At 39.0% G+C, this 21,360-nt stretch overlaps 1 protein-coding gene across 1 annotated transcript in view; it reads right to left on the bottom strand.

Moving 5' to 3' along the window:
• The window catches only part of LOC127159027 (protein NLRC5), a 44,072-nt gene that overhangs the window by 21,338 nt on the left and 1,374 nt on the right, over window positions 1-21,360 (bottom strand). Inside the window, exons 3-11 of the mRNA XM_051101972.1 lie at window positions 20,587-20,603; window positions 19,794-19,967; window positions 19,458-19,628; window positions 19,069-19,242; window positions 13,013-13,186; window positions 8,021-8,191; window positions 5,686-5,859; window positions 5,280-5,453; window positions 2,943-3,113 (exon numbers count right to left, since the gene is read on the bottom strand). Coding sequence (XP_050957929.1) covers window positions 2,943-3,113; window positions 5,280-5,453; window positions 5,686-5,859; window positions 8,021-8,191; window positions 13,013-13,186; window positions 19,069-19,242; window positions 19,458-19,628; window positions 19,794-19,967; window positions 20,587-20,603 — 1,400 coding nt within the window. The remainder of the gene's footprint in view (window positions 1-2,942; window positions 3,114-5,279; window positions 5,454-5,685; window positions 5,860-8,020; window positions 8,192-13,012; window positions 13,187-19,068; window positions 19,243-19,457; window positions 19,629-19,793; window positions 19,968-20,586; window positions 20,604-21,360) is intronic.

The raw sequence follows: 21,360 nt of genomic DNA, 5'->3' as shown, positions 1-21,360 counted from the left end.
ATAACATCTCCTTGTCTGGATCATTTGTGCTTATCTCCGCAGGGGACAAGATACCTCTGTACTTTAGAAACATGCAAACTAAATAGTTATTGGTGCTCGTTTGACCCATTTTGCTTACACATGGAAGAGGAGAGAGATCTGCTAGACATGCCGCAGGCCCATAGAACAATAAAACAGTGATAACATGGCTCCCCTAACTGGGGAGAAGGAACTTTCCCTCTCGTCTGAGGCCATCTCAAGAACAGATGGTCAGGGCAACTGGTGACCAGCCATGCATAAATTCATAATCGAATAAACAGGAAAGACAGATTTACACTGACACGTCCAGTCTGCAGGGCTCACTGGACACTGACAACATGACACTCTCCTGACCAATGTTCTTCCAAATGTTCTTTCCCCCCAACAAAGAATACATGAATTTATATAAACAATGCTAAAAAGACAATCATTTATCACCATTGCTAGTAGAGCAAATAATTCCGGTTATGTGTTGTCTATGTATTTTATGTGCTTGATGTGCATAATGTAACCTATAAAGTAGCCAATGCTCATAACCCCTTTAGGTAGACAAAGTTATTAATGTGTGTGCAAGATATCCGATGTTTGGTGTTGAATGAGAGCTTGTTTTATTTCCAAGATGTTGACGTGTATGAAAAGTTGATATATTATGTAGGATGCTTGCATTACTACACTTACTGAAGTGATTAACAAAATCTTGAAGAAAAGTTGCACTACACCCCGGACTACATCTCCCAGCACCCACCGCACTGATTGCGCCATACACCTGTGGCCAATCAGGCGTTCTATAAAAGCCCCGGATGTTCATGTTCTGGTCATGGAGCATTGTATAGTTTTCATTGTGTAGTTATCCTTTGTTTCATTGTGTAGTTATCCTTAGTGTAGTTCCTGTGTTTAGCGTTCCTGCCTGGCCATCTCGTCTCGTCCATCTTACCGCCTGGCTTTTGGACCCTCGCTTGTTTTCTCGGATTTATCCCTTTCGTCTAGCCCCTTAACGGATTATGTTCGCCGCTGTTTGACCCACGCCTGCTTTACGAACACCTGTTTGCTACTGTTCTGACCATGCCTGTTTTCAACCATGTCTTTGTCTCGTCCCTTAAATAAAAGCTTGAAAATGGATCCTCTCGCCTCTCGTCTCACTCCCACTGTAACAGAATGCTCCATCAACAAAGGATCCAGCAGCTTTCATCACAGCCATTTCACAGGTACGGACACTGCTAGACTGTTGTTAGCCCTCGAGCAGGGCACATGATCGCTCGAGGGCTACATTCAAGAGTTTCTGGACATTGACTTTTTCATTGAGGGAATTAACCAACCGCTAAAATCAAAACTCAAATGCGACTGGTCCACTGGTGTCAGTGCGGGCCACGCACCCCGCTCACAAAATGGCGGCCGCGTGAGAGCGTGATGCCACGGACACGCTGGCCGCTTGGCTCATTCGTGAAATGGTGGCCACGCTGGAGCGCGCTCAAGCAATAGCGGTGACAGCGGAACCCATGCACAAAATGGCAGCAACGGAGGAGCCTGTTCACAAAATGGTGGCGAAAAACAGAGCTTCGTTATGTCACAGCTGCCACACCAGAGTCAAGTCAAGTTTCCAAGTCCAGTCAAGTTGCAGCTGTGTTTCCTGAGTCCAGTCAAGTTGCAGCTGTGTTTCCGGAGTCAAGTAGAGTCATAGCTGCCACTCCAGAGTCCAGTCAAGCTTCCAAGTCCCGTCGAGCTTCCAAGTCCCGTCAAGCTTCCAAGTCCAGTCAAGCTTCCAAGTCCAGTCAAGCCAAAGCTGTCATTCCTGAGTCAAGCAAGGTCACGGGCATCGTTCCTTCAAGGTCAAGCAAGGTTTCACCCAAGCGCCCAGAACCACCATACAAGATGGCCACCCTTAGAAAGTCTGCACAAAAGATGGCCGCCACGCCAGAGCCTGTCGCAAAGATGGCTGCCACGCCAGAGCCTGTCGCAAAGATGGCCGCCACGCCAGTGACCACTAACGCCACGTCAGCCAAGCCACAGCCTGTTAACGTCATGTCTGCTTCTCCTGAACCTGCACCAGCTGCTGTTCCTGCAAGGTCAAGTCAAGTCACAGTTGTTCCAGCCAAGCCAAGTCACATCACAGCCGTTCCAGCCAAGCCAAGTCACGTCACAGCCGTTCCAGCCAAGCCAAGTCAAGTCACAGCTGTTACACTAAAGCCAATTTTGGGATCCCATTCAAACGCCATAATTCTCATTCCTTGAATCGTATCCATGTATGTGTAAGTGTGTGTATGTGTGTATGTATTTTTGTAGTTTAGTTTATGTATCTTACAGTAGTTCAATAAATCCTTGTTTCATAGAAAAGGACATTGTCTTTTCTTTTATGCTCACTAAGTTATTGTATTTGCTCTAGAGTTTGCTACCTAGCTCACAATAACAACCTAGTACTTTGTTTATAGTATAATCCAATGGCTATGGAAATAATATAAACACCCAGAATTCGTAAAATATACTAAGTTAAACTTTTGGTGGATGAACAGTTAATAATGTGTAAACTATTAATTCTGAATCAGTTAATCAAGTCGATTCAGAATCCTTTAGATTTAATTCCCAACTGAATAATTAAATTTGATATAATTTCTTACATTTACATATAGTCCACAAGAGAAAATTGTTTTGGCAAAATAATTAACAATTTGCAGATTCTGCAAGGTATATGTAAACCTTTGACTTCAACTCTAACTAGACATTGCATGCTTGTAGTCTTTTCACACTTTGATATGAAATGATACAGGCCACTGACTAGCACCTGGTGCTGAGGTGGAGTGGAGTGCACATCTGAAAAGTTTCCTGCTTATTGTGTTTGTAAAGACATTCTGCATCAAAATAAACTAAATTCTAATTCTAAAATCTCATTGCTGTGGTGTTGAGTGTATCTGTTGGTAAAATGTACTCACTTCAATATCTTCAGCTCACACACAGGATTCTTCAGTCCCTCACAGATCTCTTTGACTCCTGGGTACAGCAGATGACTGTTGTTCAGGTTCATCTCTTTCAGGATGGTTTTGGAGGAGAGAACAGTAGCTAGAACTGAACAGCTTTTCTCTGTCAGCTTACAGTTATTCAGCCTGAACACAAAAACTGCATTTCAGTCAGGACCACTTTCATCAAGTATATTCATTACAATTACAGTCATTTGAAAACGTTAGGACACCATACTGAATTCCATGGTTTTCTGAATCAGGACATCATTAAAACAAAACTGGTCCTTGGCCGCTCTTAAAATTTAGAAAATAAAACCTCAGATGAACAACGCATGACAAATTGCACCGTGTCATTATTTACTGAACAAAAATAAAGCCAAAATGGAAAAGCTATGTATGACAAAGTTAGGACACCCTGACACTGGAATTAAGAGGCTAAATAACAGTCAAGCACTGCTAATCAAATACCTTTGATTAACTGATCATCAGCAAGTCTGAGAGCTTCTATAAACGCAAAAGCTTTGGCAGTTTGCTGGTCTGGAGCCTTCAGGTGTGTGTTAACACAATGCCAAGGAGGTAAGACATCAGCAATCATCTTAGAGAAGCAATTGTTGCTGCCATCAATCTGAGAGGAGTAATACGGCCATTTCCAAACAATTTGAAGTTTATTCACAAGTGGAAGACATTTAAAACAGACACCTCTCATTCCAGGAGTGGATGTCCCAGAAAATTCTCCCCAAGATCAGACCGTGTAAAGCTCAGAGAAATGGCAGACAACCCAAGAACTACACCTCAGACTCTACAGGCCTCAGTTAACATGTTAAATGATAAAGTTCATGACAATACCATTAGAAAAATATGGGACAAAAATGGCATGTTTGGAAGGCTTAGCAGAAGAAAGCATCTTCTATCTAAAAAAAAAAAACAATGCAGCACAGTTTAGGTCTGTAAAGTTACATCTGAACAAAACACAAGTCTTCTAGAATAATGTCCTTTGAACAGACGAGAGTGAAGTGGAGATGTTTGGTCATAATGCACAGCGCCAAGTTTGGTGAAAACCTAAAGAGCATATCAGCACAAACACCTCATACCAAAAGACAAGCATGCTGGAGGAGGGCTGATCATTTTGGGCTTGTTTTGTAGCCACAGGACCTGGGCACCTCACAGTCATTGAGTTGGCCATGAACTACTCTGTATATCAAAGTAGAGTATCTAGAGTCAAATGCGAAGGCATTTGTCCGACATCTAATGTTAGGCCAAAACTGGGTTTTGCAACAGGACAGTGATCCCAAGCACACCATCAAATCTACAACAGAATAGCTGAAAAGAAAAGAATCAAGGTGTTGCAATAGCCCAGTCCAAGTCCAGAGCTCACCCTGACTCAAATGCTGTGGTGAGAGCTGTGCATAAGCAAATGCCCACAAACCTCAATAAACTGGAGCAACATCGAATAAGAAGAGTGGTCCAAATTCCTCCAGAACGATGTGAGAGACTGATAAAGTCATATAGAAAATGAATGCTTCAAGTTATTGCTGCTACAGGCAGAACACATGGCCTTTCCCTCTTGGCTGTATTTTTCTTAAATAAATAATGACACAGTGTGATATGTCATGTGATGATGTTTATCTGAGGATTTATTTTCCAAATTTTAAGACCTGCCAAGGACCAGATAATTTTTTTATTATGTCCTGATACAGAAAACCATGAAATTCAATAGGGTGTCTGAACTTTTTCACATGACTGTATATTGCACACTGTTAGTGTTGGTGGTATGGTTCTTTTCCGGGCAAAAAATGCAGCGATGCCTGGACAGAGCGGCGAGAGGAGCAAGTCAAACCCATCTGGGGTACAGAACAGGTTCAGTATATGCCTACATAATTACAATTCACAATTTACATAACCTGTAGAAAATACAAATACATGGTAGAGAATACTTGCAATGTAGTGAACTGATACAGAAAGAAAGAAAAGTCAGATTAGATTACAGGTGAGTTGGGTGGAGTTGGGGTTGGAGGACGAGGTTTGATTGTGAGCAGTGATGTGAAAGAAGAGATGCTGAAAAAATGGAATTAAATGGACCACTGTGATAAGTGTCAAGACTGGATTGGTACACGTCAGGAACAGCTGACTATCAGCTGATGTGAGCTTGACTGACGTGTTCTGCCTGAACTAACACAATGCTTTACTATTATTCAGCACATATTCATCACACATCAGATCAACAGCTCTTCATATCTGATTACACATGTGACTGACAGTCTTTAATAATGAATAAACAAAGGTTTCAATGTATAAATCATGTTCACTCACATTATTTTCTCCAGTTTGCTATGAGAGTCCATCAAAAGAGCAGAGAGTTTCTCCCCATCCAGATCTCCTAATTTATCTCCACTCAGATCCAGTTCTTTCAGTAGTAATGGACTTTTACCCAGAACTCCAGTGAGAAACTCACACACTTCCTCTGCAACAGGACTTTTCAAAAACCTACAGGAAGACAATAAAGTTTTCAGATCATTTACATATTTACATTATTTTTGCCACACATTCTGTTGTGTGTGTTGAATTTCTCTGAACTGCTATTTAATTCCAGTTCATGTCATTCCTATTCAACAATGGTGCATTTGACCCTTCTATTTTCATACAGCTTATTTCATATCTGTGGTTCATTTTTAAATATTATAAGTTTTTTTTTGTTTGTTTGTTTTTGTTTTTTCACCTGATGGTCTTTAATAAACAGAGTCCATCCTGTAGTAAATCATTGAGCAACTTCACTCCTGATTTTCCAGGATCATTTCCTGTGAGATCCAGCTCTATCAGGTGTGAAGGGTTTGATCTGAGAGCTGAAGCCAGAGCTTTATAACCTTTTTCAGTGATACTGCAGTCTGAAAGTCTACAGAAAGACAAAAATAAATAAACACACACACACACACATATTAAAATACGTCATTAGCATTCACTAAACCATTAGGATATTAACATTTTCCATCATCTCAAAACAGCAATCTGTTTGTCATTATTTTATAAATGAATCTACACCAATACACCAATTTCACACTACTGACCCATTCCTTGTGACACCAGTTTATAGACCAGCTGGAGCTTTACATTGATTCATGTTTAGATTAACCAAATTCAGACCTGAGTATCTGTAGTGTGCCCTGTGAATTTCTCAGCAGACTGGAGATTTCTGTCACTCCAGAGTGACCTATTTGATTCCTGCTCAGATCCAGCTCTTTGAGGTCTGAATTAAATGCTGATGCCAGAGCAGCACAACCTTCATCTGTAATACTGATGCAGTTTAACCTGTAGAAGAGAAAACAAAACCGATTAAGCTATACATACAATTACCCAAATAGCAGCTTTAGCTTTACTACTTTTATCCACCAATATGAGATTTTCATGATAATTATTGATTTTTTTTATTTGATATTATAATTATACTGTAAAATAAATAAAAAAATATATATAAATAAAAAATGTAAATTTTGTATTTTACAGTACAATTATTTAGCCTAAACCATACTTACAATGCTACACAGAACAAGCAATTTGGAGAAGGATTTCAGTTTTGAAGGATGGAATGATAAATTTACTATAATAATAATTGTCTTAATTTCTTTACTTTTGAATGTTAAGCTCTCAGGCTTTTATTTTGGTGGAAAACTACACAGTGACCTTTAAGTTTCTGTGTTTAGTTCACAGCAGGTTTATAAACACTTTATTGCACAAATCTGGTGAAATCTGTTAACATCATCTGCCAAAAAAATCTTTTTTTTTTAAATCATGTAGGAAATTACATGAACAAAAAAATTAAATGAACCTTCCAAATTCAAGCTCAAAATAACTCACTCACTTTTTTTTTTTTTTTTTACATTAACAGCCATTCAGAACCTCTACAGGCCAAAACAAAAATATCAGAAATAAATCATGATTACCAAAACATATCTTAAATTACATTTACATTACATTACATTTAATTTTAAACCTGATTGTGAGTTATTGAATGCATTCAGTGTTTTTTTATGACAGTCAAATTTTGTTTTTTTAGATACAAAAAAATAAATAAATAAATAAAAAGAAAATAAAACAATTCTTCATAACTTATCTTATAAAACTGCATTTGTTTCCAAATATACCTCTGTCCAGAAGGAACGTTTAGTGGTAAACATGTTAAAGATTAATGGAGAGGCTTTCAGTTGATAAAGTGATTAGCCAATTCCTCACAAATTTGAATTAAGTTGACTGAAAAAACGAAGCTGCCAATCTAAGCGCTTTGGAATGCTTCTTTTAAATGCACTATATAAAATAAAAGTTGTTATTAATGTGAGTTGTGTTGTAGCTGACATGGTTATTTTTTCCAGTGTGCTGATGCTAAATGTTGGATGGTACTGGTTGAAGGATAAGATTTATTGATGCTAACTCATTATCTGCTCACATGTAAATGCACTTCACTCTTAAGCATGTGGCACTGCAGACTATATATTTAATTAAATTGCAGCCTTTTGTGATTTGATAACTGCACTCTCATATCACAATTTTGCGTTCATTCTGATTAATTGTGCAGTCCTGATGACAAGTGTAAAAATATTTTTTAATTCATGAAACTGTGGTGGGTCACTACAGTCTGGGTAATGAATGGGATACACTTTTAAAATACTTACTTCAGCTTTTCCAGTTTACACTGTACATTTTCAAACAGAGTCAAGATGATCTTCATTCCTGTATTTCCTAGTTTATTCTCACTCAGATTCAGCTCTGTCAGATTTGAAGGGTTTGAATTTAGAGCTGCAGCCAGAACATGACAACCTCCTTCTGTGATACAGTTGTTATTCAGACTGCATAAAGAAAAAACACAATTCAGTTTTAATCTTAATATTTACCAGTATGTTTTAGCTGACAGTTGACAAACACTGGTGATGATGATGATGATGATGACAATCACATTACAAAAGTCACATATGGCTTTTCAGTCAGCAATCTCTTATACAAGACCAAAAAATGACCCAGCAGCAATAATTTAAAAGTGTCTCTGTAACAATGAATAAACATACATCAGTGTGTTGAGTTGACAGTGTTTATCCTGCAGTAGAGCAGCGATCTGATTCACTCGTGTGTCTCCTAGTTCATGTCCACTCAGATTCAGCTCTCTCAGGAGTAACGGGTTTTTACCCACAATTCCAGTCACATACTGACAGGCTTCATCTGCAGCAGGACCCAAAAACCTGCAGAAGAGAAGATGAAGCAAATTACTTGGCAATAAACATGATTCTGATAAAATATTTCTTAAAAGCCTATAAATAGTTTTTTTCTTTGTTAACTTTGATGCAGCAACAGGTCTACTTATTATAGAAGTAAAAAAAGAAAAAAAATCATCTACATCATTTATTTTGTATTACTTCATCACATCTCACCTCATTGTCTTGATTTGACAATTTGCATCCTGTAGTAAATCATTGAGCTCCTTCACTCCTGATTGTCCAGGATCATTTCCTGTGAGATCCAGCTCTATCAGGTGTGAAGGGTTTGATCTCAGTGCTGAAGCCAGAGCTTTATAACCTTCTTCAGTGATACTGCAGTCTGAAAGTCTACAAAAAGACAAAACACACACACACACACATGTCTGGTTTATTATCTTTGTGGGGACTCTCCATAGGCGCAATGGTTTGTATACTGTCCACACTGTATTTTCTATCCCCTTACCCTAACCCTACCCCTAAACCTAACCCTTACAGAAAACTTTCTGCATTTTTACTTTCTCAAAGAATCTTATTCTGTATGATTTATAAGCTTTTGTACCCATGGTGACCACAAGCCGGTCCCCACAATGTCAAAAATTTCAGGTTTTACTATCCTTGTGGGGACATTTGGTCTCCACAATGTAGCAAAAACAAGTACACACACACACACACACACACACACACACACACACACACACACACACACACACACAGACACACACACAGACACACACACACACACAAAGACTTTATTAGCATTTATTACAATTGTATTTTTTTTTTTTAAGAAAATAAAAGTGTTTCACTAGAAAAGATTCTCTTTTTTTTTTTCATTTAAATTGTATTTTGGAAGTTCAAACTCGCAGGCAACATTGAAGTCCACTATATGGAGAAAATTCCTGAAATGGCTGTATTAATTTCACATGAACATCACTCTAGACTTAGGGCTGCAGAGAGGAAGTGGCACAAATCACAAACCTCTACTGACCTTAGTGTGTATCAGTCACTCCTCGTTTCCTTCTCTGCAAATGTCTCCACTGCTAAAACAACATACTACCACAACCAAATTAACAATTGTCCTGACTCTTGCACACTTTTCAAAACCTTCTCTTCTCTTCTTTGTCTTCCTCCTCCCCCTCCTACATCGACTTTTACAGCTGATGACTTTGCAACATTCTTCATGAATAAAACAACATCAATCAGTGGCCAATTCTCCACACCATATACAGACACAAACTTAACAACAAATACACACTCTCTCTTCTTTCTCTCCACTCTCAGAGGCTGATGTTTCCAAACTTATCTCTTCTAATCATCCTACAACCTGTCTGCTAGATCCTATCCCTACGCACTTTTTTTACGCCATTTTTTCTTCAGTTATACCTGAAGATCCTCCTCTCCACCCTCTTGGAGATGGGCATCTCAGGTACCACACTCCAGTGGTTCAAGTCTCACCTCTCAAGTGCTGTAAGGTCCTTCAAGGTGTCTTGGAGGGGTGAGGTTTCTAAGTTACAGCTTCTTGCTACGGGGGTTCCTCATGGCTCAGTGCTTGGACCACTTCTCTTCTCCATCTACATGTCATCATTAGGTTTTGTCATTCAGAAGCATGGCTCTTCCTATCACTGCTATGCTGATGACACTCAACTCTACTTCTCATTTCAACCAGATGATCCGATGCATTGCAGCCTGTCCGACAGACATTTCTGGCTGAATGAAAGCCAACCCAGCACTTCATTACAACTTCTCTATACAACTAGGTTCATAAACCATAGAGCCTTCCAGGACTGCAGGAACCTTGGGGTTATGACTGATGATCAGTTAAGCTTGACAGACCATATCGCTACTACAACCCAGTCCTGCAGATTTGCCTTATACAACATTAGATTAGATTAGACCCTTCCTATCAGAGCAGGCTGCACAATTCCTTATCCATTACCTTGTTCTCTCCAGACTGGACTATAATAATGTGCTCTTGGGTAACCTTCCTGCATGCACTATCAAGTCTCTGCAACTGATTCAGAATGCAGCAGTGAGTGTGGTCTTTAACAAGCTGAAGATCATATCACACCCCTCTTCATCAGTTTGCACAGGCTGCCAATAGCTACTCGCATCAAATTCAAGGTACTGGTGTTTGTCTACAAGAAAACCACTGGCACTGCAACAATATAACTAGACTTACGTGCCCTCCAGAAGCTTGCGTTCTGCAAATGAACCATGCGTACAATTTTCTTGACCGTTCTCAGTTGGTGGAATGACCTGCCCATCTCAATTCGATTAACTGAGTCTTTAGCCATTTTCATAAAATGTCTAAAGACGCATCTTTTCTGCCAGCACCTGACCAATTGATACTAGCACAATTCTATTTCTATTCTATTCTATTCTATTGTATTCTATTCTATTTGTTTTTGTCTAGTTTAAAAATTATATATATAAAAAAAAAAAACTCCTGCAAGATATACTGTTAGACTAACTGAAATTTATCACAGCACTTGGATACTGTTGCTCTCTTGTTGCTCTGATTGCTTCTATTGTAGGTCTCTTTGGATAAAAGCTACTAAATGTGTGGTGGTTTCTCAGGGCTCAGTCCCTGGACCACTTCTCTTCTCCATCTACATGTCATCATTAGGATCTGTCATCTAGAAGCATGGCTTTTCCTATCACTGCTATGCTGATGATACTCAACTCTACTTCTCATTCCAACCAGATCACCCAACAGTACCTGTTCGCATTGCAGCCTGTCTGAAGTCGCCTTTCCACTACACACAACATTTGGACACAACTGTCGCATTTCTCCCCTTAGTGGCAGTCGCACAGAACTTTTCAAACCCTTACCTCAGCATTTTCACCTTGGTAAAATTGATGATTTGAATAAATATAATCAATGTATTAATGTTTTGTCACAAAACATATGACCCCTAAATAAAAACGTAGTAGGTTTTATGGGGCTAATCAATGTAAATAATGATTTAATAATGATAAAATAATTATTTCTGCCAATTATACCAAAGTACCATTTTACAGAAATAGAGTTTAATGAATAATGTTAAAGTGAACAAATATTGGTAATTCTAACCGCATGCTTATTGTTTTTAATAGAATACATCACATCCGGTCAGTGGTCACATACATCTAACCACAGAAGTTCAAATATTTTAACGGACCCGCAGCTCAAATCGGATCCAAAATTTCTGCATATGTATATTATCAGAACTCCACGCAGCTCCTGCACTACTCTCCATTGGAAATTAATGACTACCGGTCTGTCACTTGTCGTTCGTCTGAGATAGTGGAAAGGCGACTTGACAGACATTTCTGACTGGATGAAAGACCACTACCTTCAACACAAGCTTGCTGAGACAGAACTGCTCATGATCTCAGCCAACCCAGCACTTCATCACAACTTCTCTATAAAGCTAGGTTCATAAACCATAGAGCCTTCCAGGACTGCCAGGAACCTTGGAGTTGTGACTGATGATCAGGTAAGCTTCACAGATCATATCACTACTACAACCCAGTCCTGTAGATTTGCCTTATACAACTGTAACATAGTTTGTAAAACGGGAAGAAGGAGGCGGGAACCGGCGTACATTTAAAGACTTTAATAATAAAATAAACACAAAAGTAAAGTGGCAGCCCCTCATGGACGACTGCCGCACACAAATGTTTAAATGTTCTTTAAATGTTCGCCGGTTCCCACCTGCTTCTTTCCGTTCTACAAATTATGTTAAAATGGTGCCGAAACCCGGGAGGAAGGAGGGACACGCTGTAAGAAGAGCCCTCGATGCTGAGCAGGATTGCGGCACTGAGGAGGTCGGCCAGCACTTTTTAATGGGATATACTTTTAAAATACTTACTTCAGCTTTTCCAGTCTACACTGTACATTTTTAAACAGAGTCAAGATGATCTTTATTCCTGGATTTCCTAGTTTATTCTCACTCAGATTCAGCTCTGTCAGATTTGAAGGGTTTGAATTTAGAGCTGCAGCCAGAACATGACAACCTCCTTCTGTGATACAGTTGTTATTCAGACTGCATAAAGAAAAAACACAATTCAGTTTTAATCTTAATATTTACCAGTATGTTTTAGCTGACAGTTGACAAATACTGGTGATGGTGATGATGATGATGACAATCACATTACAAAAGTCACACATGGTTTTTCAGTCAGCAATCTCTTATACACGACACATTAAAACACCCAGCAGCAAGAATTTAAAAGTGTCTTTGTAACAATGAATAAACATACATCAGTGTGTTGAGTTTACAGTGTTTATCCTGCAGTAGAGCAGCGATCTGATTCACTCGTGGGTATCCAAGTTTTCGTCCACTCAGATTCAGCTCTCTCAGGAGTAACAGGTTTTTACCCACAATTCCAGTCACATACTGACAGGCTTCATCTGCAGCAGGACCCAGAAACCTGCAGAAGAGAAGATGAAGCCAGATTCAATTCATCTTTATATAATGGACAACATAATTCATTTTATTATACCTTCCTAATTTTTTTTTCTTGATTTTACTGTATAGCTTACTTGCCTTACTTTAATTGTTTATTGTTCTTTATTCTTATTTATTAATGATTTTCTGTTGGGTTTGTCAAACACCAATTTACCAAGACAAATTTCTCATAAATGTATACCTACATTACTTGGCAATAAATGTGATTCTGATAAAATATTACTTAAAAGCCTAGTTATTTATTCTTCGTTAACTCCGATGCAGCAACAGGTTGTTCAACATATTATATAAGTAAAAAAAGAAAAAGTTCACCTACATATCATTTATTTTGTATTACTTCATCACATCTCACCTCAGTGTCTTGAGTTGACAGTTTGGATCCTGTAGTAAATCACTGAGCTCCTTCACTCCTGATTGTCCAGGATCATTTCCTGTGAGATCCAGCTCTATCAGGTGTGAAGGGTTTGATCTCAGAGCTGAAGCCAGAGCTTTATAACCTTCTTCAGTGATACTGCAGTCTGAAAGTCTACAGAAAGACAAAAGACACACACACACACACACACACACACAAACAAAGACTTGATTAGCATTTATTACATCATTAGGATATCAACATTTTCAATCATCTCTAAAAAGCAATCTGTTTTTCAATGTTATAAACGTATCTACACAAACACACCATTTTTTTTCAGAAATATAGTAAATATTATAAATAATGATAAATAATATTATAATAATAAATATAATAAATAAATATGCTTCTTCAGACGTCGAAATGTGAATTGTTATATACGTTTCTGATGTTAAACTAAATCTGAATAAAAATGTTGATCATAAAAAATAATCAAGTGTATATAAACTTCTGAATGGGGTTCTTTTTTTTTAATTCAACTATTATTTGCTCTTGTGGACCGTATATAAACATATTTTAAGTGAAATATCTTATCCAGGTCAGTAGTAAATAAACAATATCATGCAGTAAGAAACCTTAGAAACAGTAATAATACTGTCAAAATATCTGTTTGCTAGCTCTGACTACTAGTACGCTCTCTGGCCATCATCCAATTAAAGGACGTGAAAATACCGACATTATCGTATGCTTGCTGGACATAAGAGAAAATTGATCCCTCTTATTTTGGCAAAATAATTAACAATTTGCAGATTCTGCACGTTGTATGTAAACTATAGATTTCAACTGTAACTAGACACTGAATGCTCATAGTTTCTTTCACACTTTAATATGAAATGATACAGGCCACAGACCAGCACCTGGTGCTGAGTGTCTGAAAAGTCTCCTGTTTAATGTGTTTGTAAAGACATTCTGCATCAAAATAAACAATCTTCTAATGTAAATATACACACACATATATACACACACACATATATATGATGACAGGAACAGCTAAATATATATATATATATATATATATATATATATATAACAATTTGCATTTTTATTCCCACAATCAGCCAGCGTGCAATACTAATCCCATTGCTGTGGTGTTGAGTGTAGCTGTTGGTGAAATGTACTCACCTCAGTATCTTCAGCTCACACACAGGGTTCTTCAGTCCCTCACAGATCTCTTTGACTCCTGAGTCCAGCAGACAACTGTTGTTCAGGTTCATCTCTTTCAGGATGGTTTTGGAGGAGAGAACAGTTGCTAGAACTGAACAGCTTTTCTCTGTCAGCTTACAGTTATTCAGCCTGAACACAGAAACAGCATTTCAGTCAGGACCACTTTCATCAAATATATTCATTACAATTATATTGCACACTGTTAGTGTTGGTGGTATGGTTCTGTTCTAGGCAAAACATGCAGCCATGCTTGAACAGAGTGGGGAGAGCAGCAAGTCAAATCCATCTGGGGTACAGAACAGATCCAGTATATGCCATACATATTTACAATTTACATAAGTTGTACAAATACATGGTAGAGAATGCTTGCAATGTAGTGAACTGATACAGAAAGAAAGAAAAGTCAGATTAGATTACAGGTTGAGTTGGGTGGAGTTGGGGTTGGAGGACGGAGTTTGATTGTGAGCAGTGATGTGAAAGAAGAGATGCTGAAAAAATGGAATTAAATGGACCACTGTGATAAGTGTCAAGACTGGATTGGTACACGACAGGAACAGATGACTATCAGCTGATGTGAGCTTGACTGATGTGTTCTGCCTGAACTAACACAACGCTTGATTATTATTATTCAGCACATATTCAACACACATCAGATCAACAGTTCTTCATATCTGATTACACATGTGACTGACAGTCTTTAATAATGAATAAACAAAGAGGTTTCAATGTATAAATCATGTTTACTCACATTATTTTCTCCAGTTTGCTATGAGAGTCCATCAAAAGAGCAGAGAGTTTCTCCCCATCCAGATCTCCTAATTTATCTCCACTCAGATCCAGTTCTTTCAGTAGTAATGGACTTTTACCCAGAACTCCAGTGAGATACTCACATGCTTCCTCTGCAGCAGGACTTTTCAAAAACCTACAGGAACAAGATAAGGATTTCAGATCATTTGTATTTTTAAATTATTTTTGCCACAAATTCTGTTGTGTGTGTTGAATTTCTCTGAACTGCTATTTAATTCCAGTTCATGTCATTCTTATTCAACAATGGTGCATTTGACCCTTCTATTTTCATACAGCTGATTTCACATCTGTGGTTCATTTTTAAATATGTTAAGTTTTTTTTTTTTCCTTCACCTGAAGATTTTTAATGAACAGAGTCCATCCTGTAGTAAATCATTGAGCTTCTTCACTCCTGATTGTCCAGGATCATTTCCTGTGAGATCCAGCTCTATCGGGTGTGAAGGGTTTGATCTCAGAGCTGAAGCCAGAGCTTTATAACCTTTTTCATTGATACTGCAATCTGAAAGTCTACAGAAAGACAAAAATAAACAAATAAATAAATTAATTAATTAATTAATTAATTAATTAATTAAAGTACACACACATTAAAAGACTTCAATAACATTTATTAAACCATTAGGATATTAACATTTTCCATCATCTCAAAACAGCAATCTGTTTGTCAGTTTTATAAATGTATCTACACCAACACACCAATTTCACATTACTGACCCATTCCTTGTGATACAGCACCAGTTTACAGACCAGCTGGAGCATTTACATTTGTCACGAATCTGGTCGGTGTCCCGCTGTCCGCTCACCACCAGATGTCACTCTCGCCCTTTCACACACAGACTGTTGCACCACACCCCGGACTACATTTCCCATCAGCCATTACACTTGACCCACGACCAATCAGCGGCGCTATAAAAGCCCCTGTATTTCGCCGTGCTAACCACGGATTGTTGTATTGTTGTTTGCTAGCGTTTTCCTGTTCCGCCCCGGAGGGCGGCTTCGCCTCCTGTTCCGCCCCGGAGGGCGGCTTCGCCTCCTGTTCCGCCCCGGAGGGCTGCTCTGCCTCCTGTTCCGCCCTGGAGGATCGCCCCGCCTCCTGTTCCGCCTCGGAGGCTCGGGCGTCGCCTGTCCCGCCTCCGGTTCCGCCCTGGAGGGCTCCTGCGCCTCCTGCCCTCCAGGGCGGAGCCGGAGGGAGAGCAGGAGGCGCAGGAGCCCTCCAGGGCGGAATCCGAGGCGGAACAGGAGGAGGGGGCGATCCTCCAGGGCGGAACAGGAGGCAGAGCAGCCCTCCGGGCGGAACAGGAGGCGAAGCCGCCCTAGCCGCCCTCCGGGCGGAACAGGAAAACGCTAGCAAACAACAATACAACAATCCGTGGTTAGCACGGCGAAATACAGGGGCTTTTATAGCGCCGCTGATTGGTCGTGGGTCAAGTGTAATGGCTGATGGGAAATGTAGTCCGGGGTGTGGTGCAACAGTCTGTGTGTGAAAGGGCGAGAGTGACATCTGGTGGTGAGCGGACAGCGGGACACCGACCAGATTCGTGACATAGGCACTCTGGAACAGGCTTGTGACCAGGCGAAAACTCTGGGGCTGGCTTGTGACTAGGCGGGAGCTCTGGAGCAGGCTTGTGACCAGACGGGAGCTCTGGAACAGGCTTGTGACCAGGCGAGCACTCTGGAGCTGGCTTGTGACCCAGCGGGAGCTCTGGAGCAGGCTTGTGACCGGACGGGAGCTCTGGAGCAGGCTTGTGACCGGACGGGAGCTCTGGAACAGGCTTGTGACCGGACGGGAGCTCTGGAACAGGCTTGTGACCGGACGGGAGCTCTGGAACAGGCTTGTGACCGGACGGGAGCTCTGGAACAGGCTTGTGACCAGACGGGAGCTGGGGCGGAGCAGGAAACCGCGTTATGGCCTGGGACCTGGAAACAGCAGAGACAGAGGAGGTAGAGAGAATATGGGGAGAGGCAGAGAGTCTGTAGGGGGACGCCGCCTCCACGGGAGGATCCACAGCCGAAGCTGACACCTCAGGAGGCATTGGCGCGGCCTCTCCAACTGGCGGGGGCTCTGGAGTAGGCTTGTGCTTGGACGGATTGTTCTGTCACAGGATGAACGAGACGAGAGGCGAGCGGATCCATATGCAAGCTTTTTATTGGGCGAGACAAAGACATGGTCGTACAGGCAAGGTCGAGACGGGAGCAAACAGGAATAACACAGGCAGTAGGAAAGAATAGTCCAGGAAACGAGAGCGATAATCCACAAGGCAGGCGGCTAGACAGACGTAAACGATAATGCAGGCGAGAAGTCAAAAACCACGGGAACTAGGAACTTGGAAACAGGAAAACGCTAGCAAACAACAATACAACAATCCGTGGTTAGCACGGCGAAATACAGGGGCTTTTATAGCGCCGCTGATTGGTCGTGGGTCAAGTGTAATGGCTGATGGGAAATGTAGTCCGGGGTGTGGTGCAACAGTCTGTGTGTGAAAGGGCGAGAGTGACATCTGGTGGTGAGCGGACAGCGGGACACCGACCAGATTCGTGACAACATTCATGTTTAGATTAACCAAATTCAGACCTGAGTATCTGTAGTGTGCACTGTGAATTTCTCAGCAGACTGGAGATTTCTGTCACTCCAGAGTCTCCTATCTAATTCCTGCTCAGATCCAGCTCTCTAAGGTTTGAATGAAACGCTGATGCCAGAGCAGCACAACCTTCATCTGTAATGCTGATGCACTTTAACCTGTAGAAGAGAGAACAAAACTGATTAAGCTATACATACAATTATACAAGTAGCAGCTTTAGCTACTACTTTTATCCACCAATATGAGGTTTTTATAATTATACTGCGAACAAAAAAAAACAAAAAAAGATAATTATAATAATATTTTGTATTTAACAGTACAATTCTTAAGCCTAAACCATACTTACAACGCTACATAGAACAAGCAGCTTGGAGAAGGATTTCAGTTTTGAAGGATGGAATGATAAATTTACTATTGTAATATTTATGCCTTAATTTCTTTACTTTTGATTGTTAAGCCCTCAGGCTTTTATTTTGGTGGAAAACTACACAGTGACCTTTAATTTTCTATGTTTAGATCACAACAGGTTTATAAACACAAATCTGGTGAAATCTGTTAACGTAATTTGCCAAGAAATGTTGAAAATTACATGAACATAAAATTAAGTGAACCTTCCAAATTCATGTTTTAAGCTCAAAATAACTCAGCCATTCAAAACTTCTACTAGCCAAAACAAAAATATCAGAAATAAATTATGATTACCAAAACCACATCTTAGAATAAAATATATTTCATTTTAAACCTGATTCTGAATCACTGAATTCTTTCAGTTTTACGATAGTCTGATTTTGTTTGGAGATAGAAATAAACAAAATAAAAATAAAACAATTCTCCATATCTTATCTTACATTTACATTTATTCATTTAGCAGACGCTTTTACGACGTAGGAAGTGCTCATAATACCATAAAACAGGCATTGTTCAGATAAGTACAAGCTAGAAAGGGAAAAGAGTAGAATAAAGATTTTTTCTTTTAAGTCAAATAGTTTCGAAAGAGATGAGTTTTCAGCAGTCGCTTGAAAGTTGTTAGGGTTATCTTATAAAACTGCATTTATTTCTAAATATATCTCAGTCCAAAGTGAATGTTTAGTGGTAAACATGTTGTTAAAGATTAACAGAGAGGCTGTCAGTTGATAAAGTGATCTGTTTCCTCACAAAATCTGTTTACTGAACTCCACTGTCATCCTTTAAAAAAGCCAAATCGAGGTCTTGTCTCCAGCAGCTCCAGTGACAAGTGCTGTGACTCTCACAGGCATTACAGACTGGATGTGTCATCCTGTACTCTATTCTGATGTACAAGGCAGTAGTTTAAAACAGTGAATCTAATCACTAGTGTTCACTTAAAGAATGAACAAAGTGGCATCAATTTTGCTTTGAATTAAGTTGACTGAAAAAAACTAAGCGCTTTGAGATGCTTCTTTTAAAGAGATACACTTTTTAAATACTTACTTCAGCTTTTCCAGTCTACACTGTATATTTTCAAACAGTCTCAAGATGATCTTCATTCCTGGGTTTCCTAGTTTATTCTCACTCAGATCCAGCTCTGTCAGATTTGAAGGGTTTGAATTTAGAGCTGCAGCCAGAGCACGACAACCTCCTTCTGTGATACAGTTGTTATTCAGACTGCATAAAGAGAAAACACAGTTCAGTTTTAATCTTAATATTTACCAGCATGTTTTACCCGACAGTTGACAAACACTGGTGATAATGATGATGACGACAATCACATTAAAAAAGTCACATATGGTTTTTCAGTCAGCAATTTCTTATACAAGACACATAAAAAACACCCAGCAGCAAGAATTTAATGTGTCCTTGTAACAGTGAAAAAAACGTACATCAGTGTGTTGAGTTTACAGTGTTTATCCTGCAGTAGAGCAGCGATCTGATTCACTCGTGTGTCTCCTAGTTCATGTTCACTCAGATTCAGCTCTCTCAGGAGTAACGGGTTTTTACCCACAATTCCAGTCACATACTGACAGGCTTCATCTGCAGCAGGACCCAAAAACCTGCAAAGAGATGATAAAACAGGAATCAATTCAGTTCTTAACCAAACTTGGTGAAAACAGCATCTGATTCTGAAACTACACAAAATTTAAATGTAGAATTTATAAATAATATTTCTATAAATAATTCACTTGGATATAATTTTGCATTACTTCATCACATCTCACCTCAGTGTCTTGAGTTGACAGTTTGGATCCTGTAGTAAATCATTAAGCGCCTTCACTCCTGATTGTCCAGGATCATTTCCTGTGAGATCCAGCTCTATCAGGTGTGAAGGGTTTGATCTCAGAGCTGAAGCCAGAGCTTTATAAGCTTCTTCAGTGATACTGCAGTCTGAAAGCCTAGAACCAGAATGAAGATGTCACATTCAGATGATTAATCAATTATTCTAGAAATGACCTTAGCAATGTAAATCCCTAACATAATTTAAATTGTTAGACATCAATTTACTGTAGTATCTCCATCTTACAGTCACTTTCAAGCTTTGAAATGTATTTTTGTTCTATATAGTGCTGTGCAATAGTCTTAAGATACTAGTATTTGCACCAGCTAAAAAGTCAGTTATTTCTTGTGCTGTAGGAAATATCACTTTACATTTCCAAACATTTTGCTATTCATATTAATAATCTGGTCAGATTATTGTTTGCACAAGGAGTCTGACAACAGCCAGTGCTCCACACAGAGATCTGATCTCATCACCATCCAGTCCATCTGGAATGACATGAAGAAACCGAACAAACTGAGACAGACTAAATCCAGAAGAACTGTGGCAACGTCTCAAGATGCTTCAAGAGAGACTGGAGGTTTTTAGATATATTTGCTTACTTTTATTAGGTTATAGATTTGGATATATATCCAGACATTCTCAGATACTACTTTTGGTCAAGTTTATTTTATTTATTTATTTGTTTGTTTTTAAACCAGTATGTGAACTCTCAATTTTTGCATTATCAGTCAAACTTGAACGCATAGAAAGCCTTTTGTTACACATAACATAAAATTTCAATAAAAATAGAAGAAAAATGAACATGAATTCTTTATCAGAGCTTAATTAATCTGGGTCTAATCTAAATAATGTCTTACACTTAAATATCATTAAGTACATTAATGATATCCGCTTTGTTCTGTTCTGTCTACCCTGGGGGGGGTTATTATTGCTGCTCAGAACAGAACCATACCGCCAAACCAAACTGTATGCTAAGTGTCTATCATTTTAACGATAGTGGTCCTATCCACCACAATAGAACACACTACTCTTGTCTCTAGCTATCGCTAAGAAAACAATTCTTATAAACTAGGAAAAATAAAAACCAAATTTCTGTTACACAATGGTTTCAATTATTAAAAGAACACATAGGTGATGAAAGACAAACCACTGTAGTTAAAAACCAATTGGACACATTTACATTACAATTCACACCTCTCCTCTCCTTTCTAGACATGTAGATATCATCTATCTATTTTTTATTTTGTATCCCATATTGTTATGTATACTATATTAAATACCTAAAAGTGAATTGATGGCCTAAACTACAAAATAAGAAGAAATGTTAGGGTCCCATAACTATTTTACACATATACATACATATTCATACATATATATAATATATATATATATATATACACCACATTTTAGTATATTCTTAATCTACTTAACTTGATATATAATTATGTAATTTTATAATTACACATGCACGCATTTGTATCTATATGTATAGAAAGAAAGTTACATAT

Source organism: Labeo rohita, unplaced genomic scaffold (assembly GCF_022985175.1).
Source record: "Labeo rohita strain BAU-BD-2019 unplaced genomic scaffold, IGBB_LRoh.1.0 scaffold_186, whole genome shotgun sequence".
Taxonomy (NCBI): Eukaryota; Metazoa; Chordata; class Actinopteri; order Cypriniformes; family Cyprinidae; genus Labeo; species Labeo rohita.
The sequence above is the reverse complement of the archived record's forward strand: the minus strand, read 5'-3'. Positions and strand labels throughout refer to the sequence as shown.